Below are 16,618 nucleotides of genomic sequence, written 5' to 3'. Positions count from 1 at the left end.
GAGACAACAGAACGGTAATACAAGGCATGCACATGCACTAAGTGGTCCACACAAGACACAAAATGGGTAACACTTATTTCACTCTAATAATAGAAATATATCACAAAATAGGCATATGTCACAAAGTAATAAGAGACATGCCTGCATAAAAATGAGTAACACTTATTTCACTCTAAAAATACTGAAATTTGTTATAAGGATGTGCAAATCTTATTCACCAACACAAAAAGAAATCTTGGAATCCCATCATCATTATAAAATAAGTCCAACACCATGTTCATTTGTTTGCATTAGTGACATTTTAAGAACTAAAATTCCAGAGAAACCAGCTGATACGTCAGGAATAGATTAAGACGAGAATGGTACTTCGATTGGATTGAATATCTCATTTCACCTTCAACAAACTTAACGTTATGGAGACTTCTCGCTCTCCCTCCCTGTTCCTTTTTTTCTTCTTATTGGCATGGTCTAGAAACACTTGAAATAGGCAATTAGAGGCCATACATGCAAAAGAATACTAGCTCACCTTATCGTATATCTCAGTCTTAAGGCAAAAGAGATTTTCAGGGCATTCTAAACCTACAGAGTTTAGATATCCTTAGGTCAGTTAGGTAAGCACTGTCCCAGACATTTCAGGAAAAAATATAAAATTCTGAAGACCTATGATAGGCAGTTCCGATCCAAAATTTTCTTAGTAACAGTGCCCATACTTTATGTCCAACAAGGCGGGTATCATTTTTGTACAAAATGAAAAGAAAGTGGCTTGGAGAAATGAATACTAGATAGTACAGTTATACTGTCATACATCAGAGTATCTGCATATTTGTCTACAGTTAACATTTGAAAACTAGAGCCTCTTGCAGTAATTGTTGGGAATCAGAGCTGAAAGTAGAGAGAAATCACCGAAATACAAATGTTTCTAACATGTCTTCAATAACTGCTTTTATCAAACCTGCCAACAAGATGTTTCTTATCACAGAAATACAATTCAATGCTAAAGGCAAGAGTATGAAAGCGCCCAACCATTTTCAGGACCAAAGGAGCTGTTACAAGGTTGAAAACCAGGGGCAGAAAACCTGTGGAAACTGGAAACCCGTTCTCTCGCTTTCTCCTAATCTGATTTCAAAATTTCCAACAAGAATAAACAGCATTTTCTACCTCACTGTTCCTTCCGAGCTTTAGATCTGGCAGGCTTTCCAGGTTTGATTACTTTGGCAAGAAGAATCAGAACAACAGGAATAATAGTTCCAACGTAATACACGCTTCCATATGAGGCAAGGGTTTCATGCAGACTTAACACCTATTCAAACATATAGAAAACTTGTAAAAATAACTTTGAAATCCATATTGGTATGTTTTTAGTCTGAGAAGAGATATTGAATGTGTGTGTGTGTTAATGTGTTTCAGTGGGTGGCGGGGGGTGGCAGGGGAGAAAAAGGACGAACCATGAAACCAACGCAGGAGTAATTTAGAACCAAAAGTGTATAAGCAAAATTTGTAAACACCAACACATTCTTAACCAGAGACATCGTCGGAGGCACGGCTTGCTGCCATCTGTAAATGACTGTTTCAAAAGAAACACAGCAACTCAAGTTAACTTACTAAAGAAAGAACAGCAAATGAGCAAAATTCAACATATACCTCTGGAACCAGCAATCATTAATGCTGACTGAACAAAGAATATTATGTATCCAGGGTACAAGCCCTACAATGATAAAATCAAAATGTCAGAAAAAAATTATGTAACAAATCCTTACACATAAAAAATCAATCGACAATATAAAATACCAGCACACAAAGTTGTTTCATGCAACAGTTTCTTCTTCAACTTTCTAAAGTGGATCCTTTTTTATTCTTCCAAATAACGTAGTAGAAGAAATTAATAGATATATGTAAAACTCACATCAACTATCACATACTGCTTATTCACAAGTGCAATAACTGTTTTGTCTAACAATTAGTTATTCCAAAGAAAAACCAGACATACATTTGCAATTATAGTAAGCTCAAAGCAATAATGATGCAGATACCAAGATACAGTAGCAATAGAAAAAACAATCAATTAAAAATACAGATAAAATTTACTCACATGCCAAACAGCACTAACGGTCTGGGTGGCAAGTAGCTGAATGAAACCAGGTTTCTTCCCAGTCTGAATAAGCCTTTCGTAAACATCTACCAAAACCCAAACAACAACAAGATTTATGAATGACATGTAAATATGTAATCTACATCAATTTTGCATATAGCTTTTTTTTTGGTGAAATTTTGCATCTAGCTAAGTCTACAGTATAAGAACAAAAAAATAAAATATTGAAAATCAATTGTTGATAGCTTGATCATGCTATAATTTAGTGTAAACAAAAACCATGTTCTAACTCAAGAAGAGAGGTTATTAATATGACCCAACTAATCCCTGATACAAAGTTCAGACTAAGTCCTTTTTTTATAACTTCTTAGTAAGCACTTATAGTTATAGGAGAATAAAATAAAAAAAGTAAAATTAATAAAGCTTCTTTCACAAGTCAAAAATCAACTTATGTACTTCAACTTCTATAAAAGCTCTTTCATTTAACTTCTCCAAAAGCTGATTAACTTATAGGATAAACTAAATTCATTTTACCTTTTTTTATTATATTTTCCATTAAGTGCTAATTGATAAGTCCATCCAAATTCAGATGTTAATTAAAGAACCATACATGTTACCACCTAAAAAATACTATGGCCAAATTGTTACCAGAACTTATAAATGATGCATCTAGGACCGTAAACTAAGTTCCATGCCTAAATTGAATGATGGCTATTATATCCTACTGAGCTAGCAAACCAAACCCTGCAATAAAAGCATTCAATCTCATTAGCAAGAAACTCACAATGACGAAGCCAGGTGCTGACTTGAATATTCCACACAGCTGGAATAGTAACTGCACTCTTTGCAAACTCAACACCTATTATATCTACATTTTTGGCCCGGTCCCAGCAAGGCTTCGGTGGGGACGAATCAGTCCAGCCACTGAAACCCAGGCCAGAGATTATAATAGAAGCTTCTGAAATTGACCAGATAAAATAATACTTCCAACGTGCAGTAAAGCCAGACATATACTGATAACTTAATTTTTTCCAGAAACACCATTCATGGTAGGTAGGATCAGTAAACTTGGACAGAGGAAAATGAGGCACGAGGTTCAAATACATGGCCATGCAAAAACCAGCTTGGAGAAGAGCCCGGAGGGTTGCCCCATAAGGTGATGGCAATGGCCCTTTTGCTTCAGTGCTCCAAATCTGCCAATAACCGCATACAATAAAGACTATAAGGAATTGAAATAACAAATATGAGAACAGTCATTCATAACTTGTCAGCATAAAAAAAAATGAGTAACTGCTCTGCTACTGAATTTCTTCAGTTCAAATCTAAGGAGAATTCAGCATTCAATATTTCAATGCCAGTGCAATCTGCTAAATTCTTATTAACCAGAATCAGAATAATAAACAATACCCCTTTTCCTTCAGTCCAATCAAGATAATCCTTCATTTCATAAACAGGACCAGCAAAGTGACTCCCGCAGCAGAGGCAGTAACCAATGTACTCAATCAAGGAAGGCAATTTGATCAAACGGTACTTCTTCTGAGCCTCACGCAAACCCTCCTCTTTCAGCAATCCATCGTTGTAATTAACCGCACAGGAGATAACCTTGAGCGTCAAAACCATTAAAGCCCCTATTCCGAAACCAACCAACCACAATTAATGACCAAACCAACCAACCATCACCAAAAAATAACGTTACCAGTGAAATACTACTAATCAGTCAATTCCCTCATTCCTCAATTCAAAAAATAAATAAATAATTAATTGGCGCTTACCAGTGGCATCGATGCCACCTTCCTTCCATGCGTCACCGCTCATGTAATACACGTGGCTGCAGAAGAGAGAAACGCAAACGCGGAGCGAGGTCAAAGAGAAGTAGAATTGAATTGTGATGAGATTATGACAAAATAGATCTCGATTGTACGAACCAGCCAATGAGGTAGCCGAATCCGAGGAAGAAGGTGAGGATGCCGCATCGGGGACGAAAGAGGAGCATGGAGGCGTAGCCGAGGAACATGGGGACGAGGAAGTGGAGGTTGGAGGAGACGCCGAAGGAGAGGTAGGAGAGGGCGACGCCGACGGCGGCGGAGTAGAGGTGCTTGGGGAGGCCGCGGGGGAGGAGGCGGCAGAGGAAGCTGAGGGGCACGGTGGCGGCGAAGCAGAGGAGGAAGCGTAGCACGGGGACCGAGACTCCGATGGAAGCGGCCATGGAATCCATGGCCATGGCTCTAAGAATGAGAGTGTGAGATTTGATGGAAGCTAAGAAGATTTATTTATGGCTTCTTCAACTGAACACACCTCGATTGAACCTCTTAATAAACTTCCTCAAATGTTATAATTACATGTATCATAATTTATTCTATATCTAAAAATTAATTATAATTCAAATCCTAAATCACTGATAAAATTACCTATCACTTTCCTTAACTTTGGAATTCCTAATACGGTAATACCATCCTCCTTTGCGTGACCTCAACTTCTTACGGATCTTTCGTACTGTCTTCTTTGGAAACTCCGTCTATTTTTTTTTTACTTACGATTGTTAAAACTTTAATCCAATTAATTGTTCTTGGTAAAACAAAATAAAACCTGTTTTTTCTGCCCAAAAAAAAACAATTGTAGTCATTTTCCTTATTAATATATTTTTATATATTTATTAACTTTATACATAATTATGGATCACAGAGTATGAATATAGGTGTATAGGTATTTAATATTAAAGTTATTATCCAAGTGAATATGTGACCAGGTATGAGTATTTTTTTATTAGACATAAGTATGGAAATGAATATTATAGGATTTTATCAAAATCCTACCCGTTCTCATTGTGACCTCAAGTTGGCAGGGATTTTGCTCAACTTTAGTACTAACGTTTTTATGCTCTTGGGTAAAACAAAACCCAATAAATAAGCGGTTGATTTTTATTTTAATAAGAATATTTTCAGTGGGTGCAATTTATGCAACTCATTTTAAGTTTTTATCTCTTGTTAATTGACTCCCACAATGTTACTTCATAGTTAAATAACTCATACATATTTTGCTCCAATGGTATAATTTTAGACGATCCTTAAATGATGCACCCTTAAATGACTCAGCTTTAAAATGACAAGAAAATATTTAGGGGGTGAGAATAGCAACTCCCTTTATTATGTTGTATCTTGGCCAATGATTTCACTGCAAGATCTCACGCAGAAGCCCAAGAAAGATGGAACTCGGAAATGGACTAAATCCCAAACTAATCAATTTAGGCCGCAGGATGTAACGATGGCTGTTGCTTCCTCCTGTACTTCTCAAATTGCTTCCTGCACTCTTTTTAAAATGATTTTTTTATCATCCGGATTGGTCATTCCAGAAGTAATATATATATATATATATATATATTCTAGAATGTAATTTTACATTTTGAATTGACTATTCCAAAAGATAAAAAGGAAGTGTAGAAAGCAACTGAACTGGGAAGTACAGGAAGCAATAGCCTGCAACGTTTGGGTGGAAATTTAGAGTTTAGCCCGACTCAGCAGTATGGGCCAACATATTATGGTAGCATTATATTGGATACCTCTTGTCGTTTATCATTTACTTGGGATAATATTTATATATAGTTTTTAAGATATATTTGGTGGTGTTGTCTAATTAAAATTAGAGTTTCACGTTGATAACTCATCCAATAAAGGTTGACATTTAAAGTATACGTTGAATACTGAGGTAAAGCTCCAATTTTGTTTGGAAAAAAATATAAAAAATAAGTAAAGATTTGTACCTGGGTTTTGTCTTATAAAAAATAATATTTCAATACAAATTTCTTATATGTTTTTTATGTTTTCTAAATTAAAATCAAAATTTACCTCGATAGTTTGCACAATAAAAGTTAACATTTAAAATTATGTTGATTGCTGAAGTGAATGTTCAATTTTAATGGAAGAACATAAAAAAAAAACATCTTAAAAATTGTACCTAAATTTCGTCCTATTATAAAAGAAAATATTTAGATACGTTACTATTTTAGAACCAAGATTATTATATTTAAAAAATATATCATTGAGGAGAGACATGAAGTTTTTTTTTTTTTTTTGAAACAGAGGGACATATAATTTTAAATGTAACTAAATCTTGAATTGATAAGTAATCATATAATCAGTTCAATAAATTTAAGTTTTTTAGAATATCTTAAGGTTACACAGGAGAATCAAAGATCTAAATTATGTTAATTAAAAAAATTGATTGTCTCATTCAGTTTTACCTATATACCAAGTATTTATGTTTGAGAAATGATATTTGTATAACAAAAATTACAACGAAGAGAAAGAGAAAGGAAGAAAAGTAAGAAGAGAGAAAATTTTGATATGTAATAAATGATATCGCAGAAAATGATAAACACATAAAAATGTTGTATAAATTATTGTAAAAATGATTGTAAATATATCATCTCTTTATGTTTAGAGCTCTTGTTTATGGTACATTTAAAACTTATTAAAACCCTTATAATAAATCTCAAAGAAGAAGGCAACTAGTCTTTGGTATGGCGTCTCAACATCCCTCCTAAGGTAAAGCAGTTTCTTTAGCGTCTCCTTCGTTATTGTCTTCCAACAAGACACCATTTGCAGAAAAAGGTGTTAGCGGTACAAGTCTTTGCTCTTACTGCAATTCAAATATTGAAAATGTTTGGTTGTGATAAAGTTAAAAAAGTATGGGAAGTACCAGGTTTATGGCATTTAAATGCCAGCAGAAAATCTCAAACACATAGTCTTTAGTAAAAGTGTGCATGATTCGGTTTGATTTGATTATTCAAAAAAAATTATTTAAATTAAACTTATAAAACACATGTGATTTAGTTTGATTTAGTTTTTATTTAAAATAAAATTTGAATCAAAGTAATATTTTATGGTTTGGTTTGATCTTTACTATTTTACTAAAATATTATTTCATTAAATTTTATATACTTTTTCTCATCATTTAAATTAAATTATATTAAAAAATAGCTAATCAAATTTATGAAACTTATTAATATGATAAACTTTCCACAATAAAAATATGTCAAATTTTCATCCATTTTAAATCATACATATCTTAAAAAAGTAGTCAAAAAAAGAAAATAATATACATTATATTTCACATTGTATTCTTTCTCATGTTATGAATGAAATGAGATGATTATCTTTGCTTTAAAAAAAAAAAAAAAAAACTCTTGTTATACTCTCTTTACAGAGTTGTTTACGTTATATCTTAATATTTTTAGCCATTGTAATTGATGACACACTGGACGCACTACAGAGGTTGATGGTTGACTCCATAAGTGTACCGATCACAGAATTAATAGGGTTACTAGTAGAATATAAAATGCACGCTAAAGATCAACCAAACACTACCAGACAAGTTCAAACGATAGAGATTAACTTGAATTATATTAAGTACATATTTGAAGTATAATTTCCAAACTCAAAACTCGAACGAGTTTCATTTTGAAAACTGAGTTCACAAAAACAATCATTTTTCTCTTCCATTTCAAACTGAATTTTAAGGTAAAATTAAGACAACACCCAATTTATAATCGGATCCACTTAAAAACCTAACATGAGACTTTTTCAGTTTTATTTTTCGAAAATACGTCGAGGTTCTCCCGACAGAAAACCAAGCAAACCCTAAAACGTGGGGGCAGTGAACAAGTAGAAAGGAATATCAAGTTTCAAGTAAACTATAAAGTATAATCGACTTTATCCCAAAAAGTAGTCCACTCAATTCGTTTTCTTCCACTATGATCCACGTTTCATTGTCATCAAATGGTCTTTATTGTTCCATCTGCCACAAGTATATAATATTCTTCACCAGATAAGGTTATGATAGAATGTTCCAGTCTTCCAAACAAATTAAACAAATATTTATACATATAAACATCACCTCTTGCTTCTACAAAATTCTAAACCTTAAAGAACCATATTAAAAACTCGATTCTCTATTCCTCCTGACGCGGCCTACGCTCTATACATATAAATACTAGTATACATTCATATGTATTTATAGCAAAGGTTAAGAGTAGTTTAAAAATGCTTTAACCTTTCTGAATTCACTTGGATATACGAGCACAGAATCTAAACAGAGACCACCTTTAGTATGTGTGCAATCAATCTGAGTCATAGAGAATTTAACTTTTGTTGATGCATTGCCATCCTCGACAACAAAATCGCCTGCATGGTAAAAGATCCATTTACCTGGTCCGTTCAGAAAACACTGGGACGCAACATACTGTCCATCTGAAGTCCATAGCTGGAAACGAACAGGCTTTTTGTCCCACCCATGAACATGCTCCGTGTTGCAAACTCGTCGTCCAAACCTCTTGCCGGCTCGCCCCAGATGTATTCTGAAGAATACGCTGTATTTCCCAGCTGGAAATGGGAACTCAACTTCCCCATCCACTTGAAACCACCAGATTTGCTGGAGGTATGCAACACTGCTGAATCTGCAATTGAAGGAGATCACACTGGCTTTACTCCAAGGCTCTATTAAAGCAATTCGACATTTAAACTAGACTTATTTTGGCAATTAAACTACTAGAACTTGCATCACCAACCAGAATAACAATAGAAAAAGCAGTGCAATCTTCATTAGCATGTAAATGTTTTCCTCCACAGCATCACAAGTCAAGAACAAATTTCAGCCAACACAGAACAATACCAAAAGCTACAAGTTTGTCATGATAGGTGAATTTACAGCCAGAAGACTTCTGAACATGGGGAAAATAATAGTCACCAAAAATTCTAGGTAATAATACACTAAAACATGAATACATATTTGTTGCAATAGTCATGGTTTTAAATTGTGGTCACAACCACAATAACAAAGTCTTTTAGGCCTCCACAACTGCAATTACAATTTACAGTGACATCATCCACATACGTCTGCAATTTTTCACAACATAGTCGCAATCATAATTTAAAGCCTTTTACAATCCCAGTTAGCCTCTTTTAACTTCATAGTTCACGCATTAAAAAAAGATTAAAATCTTTAATCAGTTTATTGAACTCATCCTATGGTTGAAATGATTTCATTATTGCAATGAATACAAAAGAATCCAGTGGCAGAGAGTGACACAGTAGGAAATAAATTTTAACAAAAGATTGTAGCAAAAATAGTCACACTCTTTGAATAACATATATAGCATCTTTAACGTCTTCAAACAAGGGATAAAATTATAAACTAAAAGGTTAGCAGATAAATGGATCATCATAAAGGATGCGGAATGGAATATGAATAACAGCATTAGGTATATGGTATAATACACTTGGGATTCAATTGATTGTAATTTTGGAACCTCTTTAGTACTTCACGGTTACAAGGTAGGGTTTTTTTAACTTAACACTTTCGATTATTAGGAGTTTTATGTTTGAGTAATTTAACGTTGGTAGATAACCAAGATGGGGTTCCTTAAGGATTGCTATGTGACGAGTACTGAGGCCCCAGGGTTGGCTTGATTAAGCAGTTGAAACATTGGAAGGGGGAAGAAAATTCAGGACGGAGTGGTAATGATTTTGAAGCAAAGTTGCAACCAAGGGTGAAAATGAGTTAACATTTAATTTCCCCCCCTTCTCATGATCTTGTAGCACAAACAGACCCTTAACCAAATTCTATTTGTCCCTCTCCTTTTGTTGTCTATTTTGTCATCATTAGTTTTTCCCAACCCCTCCCTCAAACAGCATAACACAGTACTAATTAGTTAATTAATATAAATCAATAATAAAAGAAAAGGAATGAAAATGTTACCTAGATTCGTCAGTGGGGATATGGTTCCAGTATCTTCTATCATCAATCCCGGTTATGGAGAGTCCCTTGGCCGAAACGCACAAACACAGTTTACCCATGCCACGATCCAGCCAAACTTTCTGCACAACACACAAAACTCTCTCTTCAACTCCACTTCCTCTCATCACATCAAAAAACCAAAACAATGTTATTATTAATATTATTATTACCTTGGTGCCGTCATCGAGAGAATTGAGCCTGCAAAGCCTGGCGTAAATCCCCCTCTTTCCCAAATGGGAGGGGAAATCGGCGAAGATGCGGCGGAGAAGGATGTCGTAATTGGGCGGCAGCTTCGACTCCCAGACGAAATCGGCGGAGGAAGCGCCGCGAAAAGCGCGATTGAGGGTTGCGAGCTTGCAAATCTGGGGCGGATCCATGTAGGTCATGATCTGGGCGACGCAGCTCTCGGGCAATTCGCCCAAACTGGACGATGGCGATGCCGATTCCGACGCCGCCGCCTCGGAAGACGAAAAGCGAAGACCCATCAACGTTACGTTGAAATGAAAATGAGAAATAATAGTAGATTTTATATGGCGGAAGGAAAAGGTTGTGAGTTTGTAGGTAAGAAGAGGGACTTGGTTTTGTGCCTTTCTCTGTTTCCGCCAGACAGCGGTATCTGACTTGGACTTGACGGAATGCACGCGCATCTCAATTATATACCATCACTGTAATCTTGTAATAATTGCCGTAATTCAACCGTAACTAGTACCAATACTAACCCGATAATCATTGTTTGTTCTCTTTCCGTTAAAGAGGTTTAAATCAAAATATTTAAAACTTATTTTTTTAAAAAAGTCAATTTTATTCATGAATTTGTAAATTATTGATAAATTCGTTCTTAAAAGATTAAAATTTAAAATTTAATTTACAAAAACGTAAAAGATGTGACAAATTTATTTCAGAGTTAATTTTCGTCCGTTACCATTAATAAAATATTTTATAAGATACAAAAGAACGAATTTATTACAAAATTGATTATTAATGTGATCATATTAAGTAAATTGGACAAAAATGTCACGAAGTAATCATTATTGAACTTAAATATTAGTATTTTTTATTGAATGAAAATATTAATAATTTTTTTTAGACTAAAATGTCAATACCTTTCCATTAAATATTAGTAATTTTTTATTAAACCTAAATATCAACATATTTCTATTACATTAATTTATTAGACTCCAAATGTTTATTAGTAAAACAAATATACTAATATGATTATATAAAACGGTTTAAAAATTAATACAAGACTGAAATATGATATAATATTAAACATTAAATAACAAATTTTTTCCAATAAAAATCTAATTAACGTAATCAAGCACTTTTCTTTAGGTGTTTTATATTATTGTAAATTTTGAAACAAATTAAATAACATATACTTAAATATTAAAACTAAATATCAAAAAGTCACTATTTTTTTAATAAACAATATATATATATATATTATATTTCAAATGAAAGTATAACAGACTTAAAATGAAATAAATTCATAAAGTAATTATATATTAAATTGATCTATAAATTTCATAATTTTTAAACTATCATTTTAATTTACCTAAAATGAATGAATACATTTACATTCTAAATAATAATAAAGTAAATTTTTTAAAACTATTTGTTTTTTTAGGCAATTTTTTTATGCACATATATCTTCTTCTTTAAAAAATAACCTTACAATCTTGATTAAAATATAATTGTAATTAAGGTTTTTTATTCTTTTCCAAATTTATTTAGTGTATCATATCAATTCTACAAATTCAAGTCAAATGAGTCACACATTTTGAGTTGCCAATAAAAAAGAATAAATAGTCATTTTCATTCCTGAATGTGTAAATCGATGATAAATTCATCCCGAAATATTAAAATTCAAAATTTGAGAGAAATTTAGCCTAAAATTATATTTTACACTTAAATGAAATGAAATTTAGGGTCTAACAAATTAGTCTAATAGAAACATACTCATATTTAAATCTAACAAGAAATTATTAACATTTTGATACAATATAAAATTAGTGACATTTTGGTTCAATAATAATAACTTATTGACATTTTTGTCCGATGAAAACTTATTGATATTTTAGTAAAAAAAGTTACTAATATTTTTAAAAAAAAAAATAAATACTGACATTTTTGTATAATCTATCCAACATGGTCACATTGACAATCAATTTTGTTGTCACTTAAGCTATTTTATTAGCGATAACTGATGAAAGTTAAGAATCGGATAAGTTTCACACTTTTTATATTTTTGGGGGTTAAATTTTGAATTTTAATCTTTTAAAGATAAATTTTTCAACTATTTGCATGTTCAAGAATGAAAATTATCATTTATCCTTATTTTTTAAGCCAATTTTCCTAAAGAGGTTAAAAAAATATTAAAAACTTGTCGTTTTTCTTTTCAATTAAACTTGTAGTTAAATATATTAATAATTAATCTAATAAATGCAGTTCAATTGGTAACACAAGTGAATTAATAAGAGAAAACTTCAACTTTGACCCCACATAATATATTTTTGGAAATAAATGATAAATTCAAATGTGACTAAATCTTATATTGAATGTTAGTCTCTTAAGCCGTGAGATATCTCAAAGTCCCAAAAAAAAATCAAAGACTTTAACTATAATGGTTAAAAAATATTAATATTTAATATTATTGATAAGAAGGATTAAAAAAATAAAACTAATAAATATTAAAAGCATGCCTCATTATTGATAATTACTGTAATTCAACAAATACAGGTCACAATCGGGATAATGGTTGTTGTTTTTTCGTTAAAGGGGTTAGCATAAAATATAATATTGGAAACTAGTAGTTATTTTTTCCAAGTCAAACTTGCATTTAAAGATATTAAGAATTAATGATAACAGTATAAAAAAAAAGTAAATTATACTAGATTGAATGAAATTTACTTGGATCCCTTAAACATAATTTTAAGTTTAAGAATGACTACCACATGGATAAATATCCATTCTTTGCTCATCCTGTGTGCGTACAAGTAATTGTTAAGTGGATACTTGTGAATATACATGGATATAAGTAAAAAAATTAAACCATAGTTGATTATAATTTTTATTTATTTTTAATAATTTCTTCAAAGATATAATTTAAAGGTCAAAATTAAAATTATTCAAATATTTCACACAATTATATGAATCGAGATTATTAAATTTAGAAACTAAATGTAAATTTAAAGTGCTTCGATCTCACAAATTAAAAAAAAAACTAATAAACTAAAATAATACAATCTCATAAGACCAAACAAAACTTTAAAAAGTACCATACTTTAATTTTACAAATTTAAGCAATGACATTAAATAATTTTATTATAACAGATATTTAACAAATACACCCATGATGTCATTTAATTTTATTATGATTGGATTTAAGAGACTCTGTTGACTCAAATAAATATATATTTTCTACTCAAAATATATTACATTTACTAATATAATAACTAATAGTACGATATAGAAAAATATCAACATATTTATAAATTAATTTAAATTATATTATGATTACACTTAAGAGTCTCTGTTGACTCAAATAAATATATATTTTCTACTAAAAATATATTACTAGTTCCTGTAAAGTTTAAAAAATATTAATTTTAATTTTTATAAAAAAATTATATTAATTTAGTTCCTATAAAAATAAAAATATTTTTATTGATCTTTGATGGTAATTTTCTTAAATGGTTATTTGACATGATTAAATGACTTAATTAATTTTTTTTTACCTTTTTAAACACACTTAGAAAATAGTAGACCTCACTATTATTTCATCTTTTTTTCTAATCTCATTAAAGTATTAGAAAATCATGTATGTGATGAAAAATTACAAGTTTTGAGAGAATTTAACCATAAGAAATTGTTTAATTTATTTTTAGGAAATTTTAACTTATAATCGTCATAAATTATTTAATTCATTTATAATTAAATTACACATATAAGTTTATTTGTCATGTCAAATTATTGTATAACAGACTTATAACCATGGACCAACAAAATATATATTTTATTTTGACAGGAGTCAAATTAATATAATTTTTTATAAAAATCAAATTAATATTTTTTAAAATTTAAGAGTAACCAAACATATTTTAGCCTTTACTAATATAATAACTAATACGATAAAAGTATTATGTTGGTAAAATTTAATTAAACACTACCTTAATACGTGGGTTATCATCACTTTCAGTAAAATTAGAATTTAACTTATAATTATAATTCTATGTCTTAATTTTTTCACAATAAAAATATAGAAATTGTAATTTTAAACAAAATTTGATTCAGTCTGGTACCCAATTTTTTTTAATCCGGTCTTATAGAAATTATGAAATAATGTATATATGAATAGCATTAAAATTTTGATATAACTATATTTTTTATTTAATAATATTTTTAATATATGTAAATTCAATTAAAAAGTTATAAGTAATCAAATAGAAATCATGAATTATGTTATTGTGTATATACATAAATTAACATTTTTACGTAGAAATTAAGAAATATTTTTTTATTCTTATAAAATAGTTATTATTTATCCTTTTTATTTTTATTTTACAATAAGTGTATATTTTACATTAATTAAAGATTAGGGAAAAAGTAAGGATATAATTGATAAAAAAATAATTAATAATATCTTGAGCTTTGAAGACGATAGAAAAATAAAAACAGGAATACTTAAAAAAAATATGACAATTAAAAAGGATTTGAGAAAGTATTTTCGTTGATAATTCATTGTCTCATTGTTAAAAAAACAAAAATAACTAATTTTCCTATAACATAGTCGATTACCGAAGTTGAACAATTGATTGTCAAAAAATAATTTATTATCTTGTATTTTTTTTTTATTTTGTACCGTTTATCTTTTTCTCACTTCTTTTCTATTTTCTATTTTTATCTACCATATTTCTCACCAATCTTTATCTTTCGTACTAGACACACCCTTCATCTCGTTTATATATATATATATATATATATATATATATATATATTCCGTAGAACTCCTGGTGTGAACCTTCTATAATTTGACTCAATGACGAGTCATCATCTATTAAAAAAAAAACTCGCTTTTAAACATTTTAAAATACATGATTTTATCAATTAAATAAAAGCGAAAACAAACACATTTTTCTTTCGGCAAACGGGCTAAGCAAGAAATAATTTTTATATAATGATGTGTATTCTTGGTAGGTAATACTAAATCTGGTTCTCATTCCATTTATATGGTATTTTAATTCCCCATTCCACCACCACTTTTGTCCTTCTTAAATTATTATCCTCTACCTAATCTATATCGCGCCACCGGCCTCTTCCACAATTTCATTTTACAACTCATAAAGCTGACAGCTACAGTTTATATACTATATACTATATGCAACTAAAACCAGACACTAGTATCCGTGGCCATTCCTCCGTACAATTCAATCATATAAATAACATTTCCTATATATATTGAAGCACCGAAAAAAAAATAAAAGAAAGAAAAAAGCTCCCATCATCCAACAAGGTAACACTGGCAACTATATGGCCCCATTATTTTAGTTATGAAAAGAAGTGGAAAAAAAATCGTTATAAATGAAAAGAAAAGAAAAATAAACTTTACAAATTAAATTTATTTTTATTTTTAAAAAAATTGTTATCTAAATTTCACCTCTTTCGATGATATCAAATAGATCAGATGATGGAAGTTAGAATGCAATTGGTTTTGAGCGAATACCTTTGAGTTGTGTATATGATGTCGTCTTCATATATTGAAGTTGGGGTGTACTTGTAGCTCTAAAGCTCAAATAGAACTCAAAACGATATTTTTAAGGGAATTATGTGTATCTACTTAAAGTTGTTTCAGGATATTCATAAAGGAGATAATAAGCAGTGGGAATATAGTTGTGGTGGAAGAGTTATTTAGGGGGTTAGAGGGGGTGAGAATAGTAAAAGAAGTTTCGGATTCATGGAGGTGGGTTCAGGATGTGTTGGGGTGTATTTGGTGCAATCGCCCTACTTAACTATATGCAATATAGAAGGCTTGACAGTGGAGGACGACACAGTTGAAAATTTGTGGTCAATGAAAGTCCCCCCAAAGATACATTTCTTTTTATGGAGGGTACTTAGGAACAAATTGACGGCGCCAGATAATTTGTTAAGGAGAAGAGTGAGACAATGGAACATGTTATTTTCACTTGTCCACTAGTAATGGATATTTGGAAATGGTGGTTTAAGGTAAAGACGATTTTTCCAGCTTCAGCTGGGATGCATTTTTGGCAATACTTGATTCTTTTTGAGAACAAGAGAACCAATGATAGATGGAGGAGTGTGTGGGATTGCATTTCTTGGGTATTATGGACTACAACAATATCATCTTCATAGGTAAAACTTTTCACAAACAGGTACTATGCAAGACATTTTAATTAATTCATGTTCATGGATCAAGAGTTATGATAGCAATTTTGATTACTCTTTTGCTCAATGGTCTGTGAATCCTGGGGCTTGTATAAAGGGATGAATATTACTTTTATGTGCCTCTGGATCGGGTTCGCGAAGGGAGAAGACTACATGCTCGTGGTTTTGCTTACATTTTGCATGGAGGAATCAAATGTATTTATTAAATGCAGGATAGTGGAATATTATATGTGCAATGTAGAGAAATTTGATTGGTCACTGATGAGGTTGAGCGGTAGGCGACGCCGATTGGGTGGCGCGGCGGCGGCGGCGGCGGTTCAGGGTGACATCGCTGGT

The 16,618-nt window shown here is 31.1% G+C and overlaps 2 protein-coding genes across 2 annotated transcripts; both read right to left on the bottom strand.

Annotated features, from left to right (window-relative positions):
• Positions 1 to 233: 233 nt before the first annotated feature.
• Positions 234 to 4,474, bottom strand: LOC114412073 (lysophospholipid acyltransferase 1-like). Its single transcript, XM_028375845.1, has 8 exons — positions 4,015 to 4,474; positions 3,862 to 3,917; positions 3,497 to 3,717; positions 2,874 to 3,282; positions 2,090 to 2,175; positions 1,642 to 1,705; positions 1,446 to 1,564; positions 234 to 1,300 (listed from the first exon to the last, which is right to left on the bottom strand). The coding sequence occupies exons 1-8, from the start codon at positions 4,308 to 4,310 to the stop codon at positions 1,160 to 1,162; spliced, it is 1,392 nt and encodes a 463-aa protein (XP_028231646.1). The 5' UTR covers positions 4,311 to 4,474; the 3' UTR covers positions 234 to 1,159.
• Positions 4,475 to 7,826: 3,352 nt separating this feature from the next.
• LOC114412072 (F-box protein PP2-A12-like) lies at positions 7,827 to 10,542 on the bottom strand. The gene is made up of 3 exons (XM_028375844.1): positions 10,051 to 10,542; positions 9,842 to 9,960; positions 7,827 to 8,540 (listed from the first exon to the last, which is right to left on the bottom strand). The coding sequence occupies exons 1-3, from the start codon at positions 10,525 to 10,527 to the stop codon at positions 8,111 to 8,113; spliced, it is 1,026 nt and encodes a 341-aa protein (XP_028231645.1). The 5' UTR covers positions 10,528 to 10,542; the 3' UTR covers positions 7,827 to 8,110.
• Positions 10,543 to 16,618: the final 6,076 nt, after the last annotated feature.

This window comes from Glycine soja, chromosome 5 (genome assembly GCF_004193775.1).
Source record: "Glycine soja cultivar W05 chromosome 5, ASM419377v2, whole genome shotgun sequence".
NCBI lineage: Eukaryota > Viridiplantae > Streptophyta > Magnoliopsida > Fabales > Fabaceae > Glycine > Glycine soja.
The sequence above is the reverse complement of the archived record's forward strand: the minus strand, read 5'-3'. Positions and strand labels throughout refer to the sequence as shown.

Bases quoted from the DNA above. Each gene is read 5' to 3' on its own strand.
- LOC114412073 (XM_028375845.1), bottom strand. From the start codon at position 4,310: ATGGCCATGGATTCCATGGCCGCTTCCATCGGAGTCTCGGTCCCCGTG. The intron at 3,283-3,496 runs GTATTGTTTATT...GGTTATTGGCAG, and splicing joins ATTGGACTGAAGGAAAAGGG to ATTTGGAGCACTGAAGCAAA. The intron at 1,706-2,089 runs GTGAGTAAATTT...TTATCATTGTAG, and splicing joins CCGTTAGTGCTGTTTGGCAT to GGCTTGTACCCTGGATACAT.
- LOC114412072 (XM_028375844.1), bottom strand. From the start codon at position 10,527: ATGCGCGTGCATTCCGTCAAGTCCAAGTCAGATACCGCTGTCTGGCGG. The intron at 9,961-10,050 runs GTAATAATAATA...TGTGTTGTGCAG, and splicing joins CTCTCGATGACGGCACCAAG to AAAGTTTGGCTGGATCGTGG. The intron at 8,541-9,841 runs GTAACATTTTCA...CTTCAATTGCAG, and splicing joins ATCCCCACTGACGAATCTAG to ATTCAGCAGTGTTGCATACC.